At 37.8% G+C, this 10,457-nt stretch overlaps 1 protein-coding gene across 1 annotated transcript; it reads right to left on the bottom strand.

Annotated features, from left to right (window-relative positions):
* Positions 1-1,621: 1,621 nt before the first annotated feature.
* Positions 1,622-4,448, bottom strand: LOC131154016 (G-type lectin S-receptor-like serine/threonine-protein kinase At1g34300). Its single transcript, XM_058106468.1, has one exon. The coding sequence runs from the start codon at positions 4,140-4,142 to the stop codon at positions 1,713-1,715; it is 2,430 nt and encodes an 809-aa protein (XP_057962451.1). The 5' UTR covers positions 4,143-4,448; the 3' UTR covers positions 1,622-1,712.
* Positions 4,449-10,457: the final 6,009 nt, after the last annotated feature.

Here is a 10,457-nt window from a genome sequence, read left to right as displayed (position 1 = left end):
AAGAGCATTTTCATTTTGGGCATTCATTTTTATACATACATGCTTACACTCTCACATATTATTTGTCTTTGAAAATCACTTTCTTGAGAGTACAACTTTGGTTTTCTCCTAGATTATTTCTTTGATAAATATTCTTTTGGGAGAAAATAATTTATTGCACAAATACTTTTCTTGGGCTTAACTCTATTAGATTCTCTGAGTAGTTTTCATTTGCATAGATCTTTGTTGGAGAACATAGTACTCATTTTTCACACACATTATAGTTATGCAAAAATCAGTGAAAGAGCAAATCCATAGGTTCTCTTATATTATTATTGAAATATCTTTTTGGAAAAAACTTTTTATTAAGGTTCAAATTTAGTTAAGCACCCTTACTCCCTGGAGCATTATTTCATATCATTGGAGTGCATACTTTTATTGAGCTTATTGTGTACATCTCTACTTGTATTTCAGAAGCATATTTTATGTACAAAACGATTTTATTATATCGGTTCGGTTCAGCCTGTTAATTGAATTGGGGAGTCTCAGCCTCGTAAATGAGACTGGTTCGATTCTGCCTTTTAATGGAACTGGGGAGTCTCAGCCCCGTAAATGAGACCGATTCGGTTCAACCCGGAATTGAACTGGGGAGTCTCAACCCCGCAAGTGAGACTAGTTTGGCTCAGCCTAACAATTGAGATGGGGTTTTTCTCGCCCCGTAAGGAGAGGATGTAAAATATTTTTATTTTGTCCGGTTAAATGAGCAGGTATAGTGGAATCCTTGGGGAATCCTTGGGGATAAGCCCAAGGCGGGAATGTAGACCGGTTTGGCCGAACCTCGATCACAAATCTGGTGTTGCTCTCTCTATCTTATTTAAATTTCCGCACTTTAATTTCAGTATGTATATGAATGTTCATTTAATGTCAAAATTATTCTCATGCACATATTTGATTTAAATAAGGTACTGCACACGTGTATGTTTGCTTTTATTATTAAACTCGTTTCACATACACATATACATGTTGAATGGGATATGAACTGTGGTAAATCAGCATAATTGTTTAAATTAGCGAGAAATGTTTTAAAACTCAATTCACACCCTCTCTTGGATCGCACCAATTCTAACATATATATATATATATATATATATATATATATATATATAGAGAGAGTTTAGTATTTTAAAATTGTAATAACTTAGCGTTAGGAGAAACCATAAATTAAAAATTTAAAGTTCATACTTCATAAACTAAAATTACAAAATTAAATGTTAGTCCTTCTATGGCTAAAATGTAAATAATAAATGGGTAAAAAATGCAACTCAAATTCGGTTCCAATTTGAACAACATTGACCCTGCCTTGAAAAATAAGTCAGTTCCCAATTTTAGAAACAACGATGGTGGAATAGGGTATTGTTAGGTTTAACCTAAAAATGTAAAGAGTTAATATTGGCATTGAAAAAAAACTACTTTCTAAAATGAAATAACAAATTTATCTCTTTTTTCTTTGTTGTTTTTTTCACTTTTAAAGTAAAATTCAAATTTTTTTAATAAAATAATGACACTTTATTTTTCTTGCAGTCAATAAGGATTTTGTTCCCTCTTTCTATGTTTTTTTTTTTTTTTCAATAAAAGAAAAAAATTAAAAGATAAAACTATCAGTTAATATATTAAAAAATAGATGCCGAGTACAATATTATTTTTATTTTTATTTTTATTTTAAAAAAGAATGCTTAATTAATAGTAGAGACAGGAGAAGGAACCAGACTTGAATTAGGAATTGGGACTTGTGGTCCCTCTTCTTGTAAGAAAAAAATGGTGGGCTTTTGCGGCTCTGTGATCTCCACCGTCCCTTCCAGCATTTTGGCCACCTTCCCCATCGACGGCCTCATCTCCGGTCGATCCTGGAGGCACCATATGGCCGTCTTCACCATTCGATTGACCATGTCGAAGTGCAGGCGATCATCGTAAGCATGCTTGATCTGATGGTCCAAAATCTCCTCCACCTTCATCTCAATAAACACCTTATCAAACGCCCATCTCGGAAAATACCAATCCTCGCTGTCCATCAACGACCCCTGCATCTCATAATTCCTACACCCGCTCACAATCTCCAGCAACACCATCCCAACACTGTACACGTCAGCCTTCGACGTTATATGATCCGACTTCAACCATTCCGGCGCCACGTACCCGCGGGTCCCCCGGATCCGGGACATGCTCACCATATCTTCCTTCTTCCTCAGCTTCGCTAACCCGAAATCCGACACCTTTGGGCAAAAATCATCGCCCAGGAGTATGTTCTCGGGCTTGATGTCGCAGTGCAAGACCCAGTCCATGCACTCCTCGTGCAAGTACGCAATTGCCCTCGCCACGCCCAGCGCAATTCGATAACGGATGCTCCAATCCAGCATCGGCTTTTGCCCCGTATTCGTTCCTTCCCGATCTGAAAACCCGACCCGGCCCCTAGGAAAAAGAAACTTGTCCAGAGAACCGTTGGGGACATACTCGTACACTAGGATCCTTCGACCTACTTCGGCGCAGAAGCCCCACAAGCGGACCAAATTGAGGTGGTGCATCCGGGCTATAATGGTCACCTCCGCCCAAAACTCGTTGTCGCCTCCGGAAACGTCTTTCAGGCACTTGACGGCGACAACACGGTGATCGGTGAGCTCGCCCTTATACACATCTCCAAACCCGCCTCGCCCGACCGGATTCGAAAAATTATTTGTTGCGGCTTTAAGCTCCGAATAAGTAAACCGTTTGGGTCCGCCAGCGGGTAGGAGCTCCAGTCCCAAGGTCCGAGCCATGTTCCTATACTTCACGTACTTCTTCAGAAAGGCCCGTAAGAAAAGACCCCCGCAAATGAGTTCAGCAACGAACAGAGTGCATATAATGGCTATGTTTCGGGTCCTTGTCTTGCCTTCTTCGGGCGGGAGAGGAAGGCTTATTCGGACCGGACATGTGGTTTCGAGTAAGTCCGTCATACCCGTGAAGTTGGACACGTCTAATTCGGATCTATCCACCCGGAGAAACATGGCGGCCTCGGTCCCTGGAGACCAGTACCCGTATAGCAGTTGTTGGAGCCGAGGGACGCAGTACCCGGACCCGTCATACTTGAATACGAACCCGAGACAATTCGGGTTATCCAAGCATTTGGATTCACATTCTGCATAATTCCAAACTTTCTCATTCGTGTAGTTCGATCCGCCGGAGTAGTTAACGTAATCCAGCCGGAGAAATTTGCTGTTCGTCCGTCTCGTCGGAAAAGGAATTTTCCTCTGGCACGACTCTCTTTCTCCGGCGCCGATTTTCCGAAACCCCGGTGGACAGACGCAAGAAGAAGAATTAAACCCATCGCTTATGCATATATAATTAGGGCTGCAAGAGCCGTAAATCCTGCAAGAATCTTGTATCGCTCGCCAAGCAACGGTCCATTGACCTGAACTCGGATCCAAGCTGTAAATTCTGAGATTCCCATCGTCGTCAAGCGTCAATCTCCGCAAACGGGGAGCACCAAAATCTGCAGAGAGGAGCATATCTCCATTTTCTAGGACTATTTTACCATCGGAATCCAGCTTCTGCATCGCATGATTGGCACTCCAGTAACTATCAGAAAAATTGAAAACAAGTTGGCTGGAGTTGTCAAGTGCAAAATTTCGATTATTCGAGACTAATTCGGTGCCATTTATGGTTTGAGTGGGAAGAATGGTGTCGGTGGGATTGTGAAAACTCGCCCAATTTGCATAAACCAAGCTGCCGTCGTTGCCTAGGATGAGGCGGGAGGAGTTTGGGTTGCCGACGGCTCCACGCGGCCATAAGTTCCGTCCGGAGGAGTCGTCGAGGCGTAGTTCGCCGGCGGCGGTAATGCGCAAAGAAGCGGAGCGGCTGACCGGAGAACGGGCGTTGGCGGACCAAACGGCGGTTGAGAGGTTGCGGTACCAAATTGAGAAGAGGTAGAGGTTCCGGTCAGTGGGTACCGGGCGGAAGCCGGCGGCGAAGATGAAGTTTGGGGATAGAAGGGTTTGGTTTTGGGTAGGTCTCCATGGGGAGTCGGAGAGGGAGAAGGAAGATATGTTGAGTTGGTGCTGAGCTGAAGATGGTGCAGGGATTGAGACGAAAAGAAAAACAAAGGAGGATAGGAAGAAGAAGAGGAGAACCATGGCTTGCTGGTTCTGTCCGAAGCCTCAAGATTCAGGAATCAAGCTAGATAATCAACTCTTGCGAGCGTGTGGTTTGGGGAAGAATTCATTTGGTGGGTTTCGGTTAGCATGTGACTGGAGTGTTTGTCACTGCGTTGACGGCTGACCCGTAATAGCCAACTCTTACTAGTCATCTTTTTTGGGTTGGAGTTTTCTTTGGGCAAATTTCATGATAACCCCTTCAATTTTGGCCAATTTGGTATCACTCCCTAAGTCTTAATCGGTAATATTTAATCTCATTTTTTTTTTATAAAAAATATAATGTTATATTTCGAATTATTTGATCATTAAATAAATTTATTGTCATCATGACATATAACGATCATATGTGTCAAGTTATCTAAATTTTATTTATCTTTGTATCATTTCTATATTTTGAAGAAAATATTATGTGCATGATAAGAGATTCATAGAAGTTATACAACACCAAAACATGATGATCATGAAATTAAGGGTCCTAAAAAATAATTAAATCTCAAGGCACCCTAGAAAATAAATTCCCATTAAGTTCTCCACAATTATCACAAGGTTGTTGTGACTTAAACTTGTCATATAGGCCTAATTATCATTCTTCTAGCACTTTGTCCTCCAAATCTTAACCTACTCCCCCCCCTTTCCACATCCAAGCCCTCACCAAGCTCATTTCCTCTCACGTCCCATCTTACAATTGAACCTAGACCAACTTATTGGCCATTTGCAAGGAAGAGATTGAACCACTTTGATTCACAATTAAGAAGCAAAAAAATTAAATAAATATTTGAAGAGCTAGAAAACCATGAAGAAATGAGATAAAGGGAAGAGAGGAAGGTAGAGAGGAAGAAAAGCAAAAAAAACAAAAAAATAAAAGGCTTCTCAGAATGATTCTAGACTGGTCTTTAATAGATCTAATCCCTCCAATTTACTTCAAATTACTACTTACGAATGAAACAAAGATAAAAACAGGAGAAAAAAGACAAAATAGAAAAACAAAATAGGATAGAGAAAATAAGATAACTTCTTGGCATGGTTTCAAAAGAACATCACTTGGATCATTCCATTTTCTCCAAGTCGTTATCCAAAGGGGAGGATGAGAAATTAAGAAAGAAGCATAGGAAGAGCAATATGGGAAAAAGAGAAAACATGACCTTCCAAAATTTATGGGAAGCCTTAAAGGGACCTTCTAGTGCCCCTTAAACTTAGTATGAGATTCCAAATTTGGATGAGAACCCTAGACAATTAAAAAAAAACTCAATTATTTCTTTAAAAAAAATTAATTGGACAAATTTGGCTATTTATAAATGCTAACAACAACCCCTCTTGTTCATCACTTTGAATAGAAGTGTACAAAAATTTTGACAAACATAAAATTTCGCTTTAGGATCAATTCAAGGCATACAAATAGAGGAGAATTTATTAGAAAATGTATTTGAAAATGAGTTTAAGGATGTTTTGTGACGTCTTTGTCCACCCCTTTGGAATGTGATGGTGATTGCCCAATCAAGGAAATCACCTTAAGAATGGAGGTCACCTAGGTTGTCGATAGTCATTTTTTACCTCTAAAAGATAAGGTCTTTTCAGTATATGAAAGGTGGGAAGCAAATGAAAAAATAGAAAAGAAAACAAGCTAGAGAAGGTCAACCAGCCTCTTAAGGCGGTTGACTGGCCCTGTCCAAAAATAGTTATTGGAAAAATCCTGAGGTGGTCGACCAACCCCTCAAGGTGATCAAGTGGCTTGTGCCAAAATTAGATTTTTTTTACATGTCTTCACACAATTAGTTAGAGATCTTTGGCCAACCACGTGTTCTCCTCATGCCATATGTCAACTTTTGACATTAGCAATTGAGAGGTGGTGTTTATTGGTGGTTATTTTCAAATTTAAATTTTAAAATTCAAATTTGAAATTGCCTTTCCCTTTATTCCCAAAAGGTTTATAAAAGGACCCCTTGGGGCAAAGTTTAGGATGAGGAAAAGAGAGGAGAAGGAGAAGAAATTCTTGAGAGAAAGAGAGTGCAATAAGGAGAATTTGATTTGAAGAAGAAGAAGGGATACCACATTCCATCCTAGAAACTCAAAAGCATTCAATATAGGCTTCTTCAAGAAGGAATCTTTTTTCGTCTGCAAAAAATTTAGTAACATTCAGAGATTTGGTACCCTTCTCTTGTTTTCATATCATTTCCTTACACTTGTCATGCATGGATGTCTTGATCCCTAGAAACATGTTCTAAGATTCACATGCATCTTCTCCCTTTTCTGTAGGATTTTTATGGTGTTCTTTATATAGTTTTGTAGTGCTCTTCTCCCTTTTTTATGCGCGTGGGGGAATGCATGGGAAACGTGCCATAAAAGGCATGAAAATGGAAATTTTTAGTGTAAGAGGTCGACCAGCCTATGCAAGTAGTCGACTGACATGTGCTAATATGAAAAAGTAGCATTGGGGCTACATACAGTTGACCGACCTTTTGAGATTTTAGAAGACGATTGATCTCCAAATCCCAAAAGGTGCTATTTTGGCAACCTTTTCCACTTTTCTTCAGGATTTTGCCTCCATTTGACTTCTACACTTTCCCTAGTATAGAATAGGGTGTTGAGTGATGATATTACAAGGGGCTTTTGTGATTTTCTTATAGAAAATCAAATTTTTCATAAGATTAAGCATGATCATCCATGCTTCTCTCAAATTCATTTAAAGGTTTTCAAGTTTTTTTTCTTTTTAACCTTAGAGTCACACACCCATAATGCATCTCTTGGGTGTTCTCCAAATCTTTACCAAGTCTTAAGTACAGTTTATGGCTTCCCTTTCAAAAATCCATATAATTTTACAAGTTTTACAAAAATGGAAATCATTTTACGACAATCAACTATGAAGCAGCTTTAGGGTGGAAAAATTGATCTCTTCAAAATGTAAGAACTTGTTTTCAATCTCTATTTTTATAGAGAATCCATCGGAAAACTTATTTATAAATCAAGATTATAATATTTTTCAATGAAGGTTTCAAGATAAACTAAGGGTTTCTAATGTTTTCAATAATAATTTTGAATGATTGCCATCTTTCCAAAATTGTTTTTTGGAAACAGGAAGGGTCCAAGAAGCCTGGGGCAAGCCGATGAAGAACTCCAAAAGCAAGAGCAACGCAACAAGAAAGCATTCACGAGGAATTTTCTAGGTTACGATAGAGAAACTTCCTTCTCCATTTGGTGACCGAAGCTCTCAAAGAAAGACAACCAAATAAAAAAGGGTAAACCAATGTGATCATGACATTGCAGGTGCTTGCGATGGGATGGATGCGACTTCCCTCAGTTGTTTTGGGTGACACACCTTACTAATAACATAGAAAGGGATTTTCTCGCTTGTTTAGTAAAGTAAATTTTTTGGCCTTATCTTGCCGGTGACGACGACATTGAGCAAAGGAAGACTCGACATTTAGGCGAGCCTTAAGAACAAAGTGGCGAACGGATGTGTAATACATAGGAATCTACCAAAACATTTGGGCCAAATCCTGAAGAAAGCTAAAAAGTGTTGTTTGATGACAACCTACCAAGAAAGATAATGAGGAATAAATGTTATCAGTTCGGCAACAGCATATTTAGGTCCATCTGCAGCCTATTGTAAGTTGAGGTGTGATCCCAAGAAGGGGGTGAATTGGATATTTAAAATTTTTATACGGAAGCTTAATCAGTTTTTAATATGATTTTCACAAGTGATCTAACTACTTCAATAACCATAGAATTCTCAGCAAATAAATATATCAATATAGATATCCTTTAATACGAAAGGATTTATGCTATGATTACAATACATGATCAAACTACACAATAATCACAATATTCACAATAGATATATATCAATATGCTTAGCTATAGAATAGTGTTTACTTATAATTCCAACAAGTGATTAAACAACAAAATGAATATAAAATTCACAGTAGATAAAAATCAATGTCAATTGATTACACGCTTAAACTGCGTAATTAGGCGTTTTAATTCCTGTATTAGGTCTTATATTTTTAATTAAATGCTTAATTACTCTCAATATTTTAAAAAAGTGTCCTATTTATAATCTCTAGGTTTTATGGAGTAATTTATGAATTTTTGGCATTTTTTTTACTGTAGAAAAATTATCGAGAGTTAAAATCGACATCAGTTCATAATTCACACATAATTTTTTCATTCGAGCTCCAATCGAGACAGTTCAAAATCTTAGAGAAAGATGACAAGATTACCTACAACTTTCATTTTTTGAGCTTTAAGATAAACAGACTCCAGGAGAGTCAAAATGGGGATCAAATAAAAAAAAGAAGAAAGAAAATAAATAAATAAAATAGAGTTGATGTGACCCAGCCATGCAGCCGAGTCGGGTAATCCTATTCGTGGGTCGTAGGTCTCCTTCCCCCTCCTTATTTATCCTTCCCCTTTTCTCTCAGCAACCCGAGCACACCCCTGCGGCCCTCTTCTTCTCCCCTACTCTCTTTCTCTATAACTCTCACTTCTTGGCCTCCCTCTCTTGTTCTCTCCCTCTCCTTCTCTCAAACTCTCTCTCAGCCCCTTCTCTCCTTCTCCCCTTCTCTTTCTCAGCTTCCCCTTCCTCCTGCTCTCTCCACTCCTCCCTCAATCTCTCTCTCTCTCTCCCTCAGTCTCTTACTTTCCCATGAAGCTCTTCCATCCCCTTGGCTGCTGCCTCAAGCCACGGTCAGACCACTCCTCAAAGCTGCTACTGCACAGCCACCACCCGAGGCCACCACTGCACAAGCCACACCACTACACCAGACCACCACTACTACTGGAGGCTGCTACAGCTACTGCCAAGAGGATCTCCACCTTGCTGCTGCACAACCACCACCTGAGGCCACCTGCTCCAAGCCAATCTACTGCAGAAGCTGCAACACTAGCCATTACACTAGACCTCCAACCACCCGAGACTCCCACTAGATAACTACTGCTCCAAGCTGCCAAGCACAACAACAGGCCACGACACAACTTTATTCTCTCTCTCTCTCTCTCTCTCTCCTTTTTATTGTAACTGAATATTGTTATTTTTTTTTTATTAAGGTTCTTTGAACATTCTGAATTTTGAATAATTGTTTAGGGAATGTTATTATTATTGAAGTTATTATTTAGTTGAATATTGCTAAATTTTTATTGAGGTTTATTGAAAATTTTAGGTTTTGAATAATTGTTTAAGCGATTTTATTTTTATTGAAGTCTATTTATTTATTTATTTATTTATCTTTCTCTTAATTAAAGTTAGCATTAGATTTAAATATTTCTTGAGTTTTTTTTCCTGATTAAAGTCCGATTTAGTTCTTGAAAAAAAAAATACAAAAATAAAAAAAAAATTTGTTTTTGTTTTTAGAAAATTAAATTAGTTGTCCTTTTAAAATTTAATTTCTTTATTGAATCTCAATTAATTTAGGGTTAGCCTGTGATGACCCAAAAATATATATATATGATTAAAGTACAATAATAATAAAATAATAAAAATAGTCATTAAGTTAATATCAATACAGAAGTGTTTTTCTGTAGGATCCTTGATTCCATGTTTGATGCCTAAGAAAGACCTTGTCTTAGCGAGTGCTCAGAGACCATTGCGGCTCAGTCGCTCCCTGGAGGTCGGCCTGGTCAAAATGGAATTTCATAGGATAAACAGGATAGATACTGTTTGTATACGTAAATAAGTACATAAAATAATGTTTTAACTGATATAATTTGTAGAGATATATGATAAAATAATAATAATATAGGTATCCTATGCGGGGCCCACAAGACTGTGTGGGGCCCACATGAGTCCCGAAACCGTATGAAGGTTTTCACAAGTCTCAAAACTATGCAGGATGCATAAAATCGTATAAGAGTTATTGGAATTACGTACGATCCATTTGGGTCTCGAAATTGTGTGGGGCCCACAAGACTACATGGGGCCCACAAGACCATGTGGGGCCCACATGAGTTTTTAAAATTTAAATTTAATTCTTGTTCAAAAATAAAATAAAATAAAATAAATACTAAATATAGTTTAAAAATTAATAACAATGATAATAATAATGATTAAGAAAAATAATAAAATAATAAAATAATTAGTTAGGTAATGGATTAATTAATAAGGTAAGTAATTAATTAAAAATTTTATTAGTGAGAATGGTGGCAAGCACTCCCAAATGGCCTCCACTCAAGTTTAAAATTAATAACAATGATAATAATAATGATAATAATGATTAAGAAAAATAATAAAATAATAAAATAATAAAATAATTAGTTAGGTAATGGATTAATTAATTAGGAAAGTAATTAAATAAAAATTTA

The sequence above is a fragment of the Malania oleifera genome, chromosome 4 (assembly GCF_029873635.1).
Source record: "Malania oleifera isolate guangnan ecotype guangnan chromosome 4, ASM2987363v1, whole genome shotgun sequence".
Classification (NCBI taxonomy): domain Eukaryota; kingdom Viridiplantae; phylum Streptophyta; class Magnoliopsida; order Santalales; family Ximeniaceae; genus Malania; species Malania oleifera.
The sequence above is the reverse complement of the archived record's forward strand: the minus strand, read 5'-3'. Positions and strand labels throughout refer to the sequence as shown.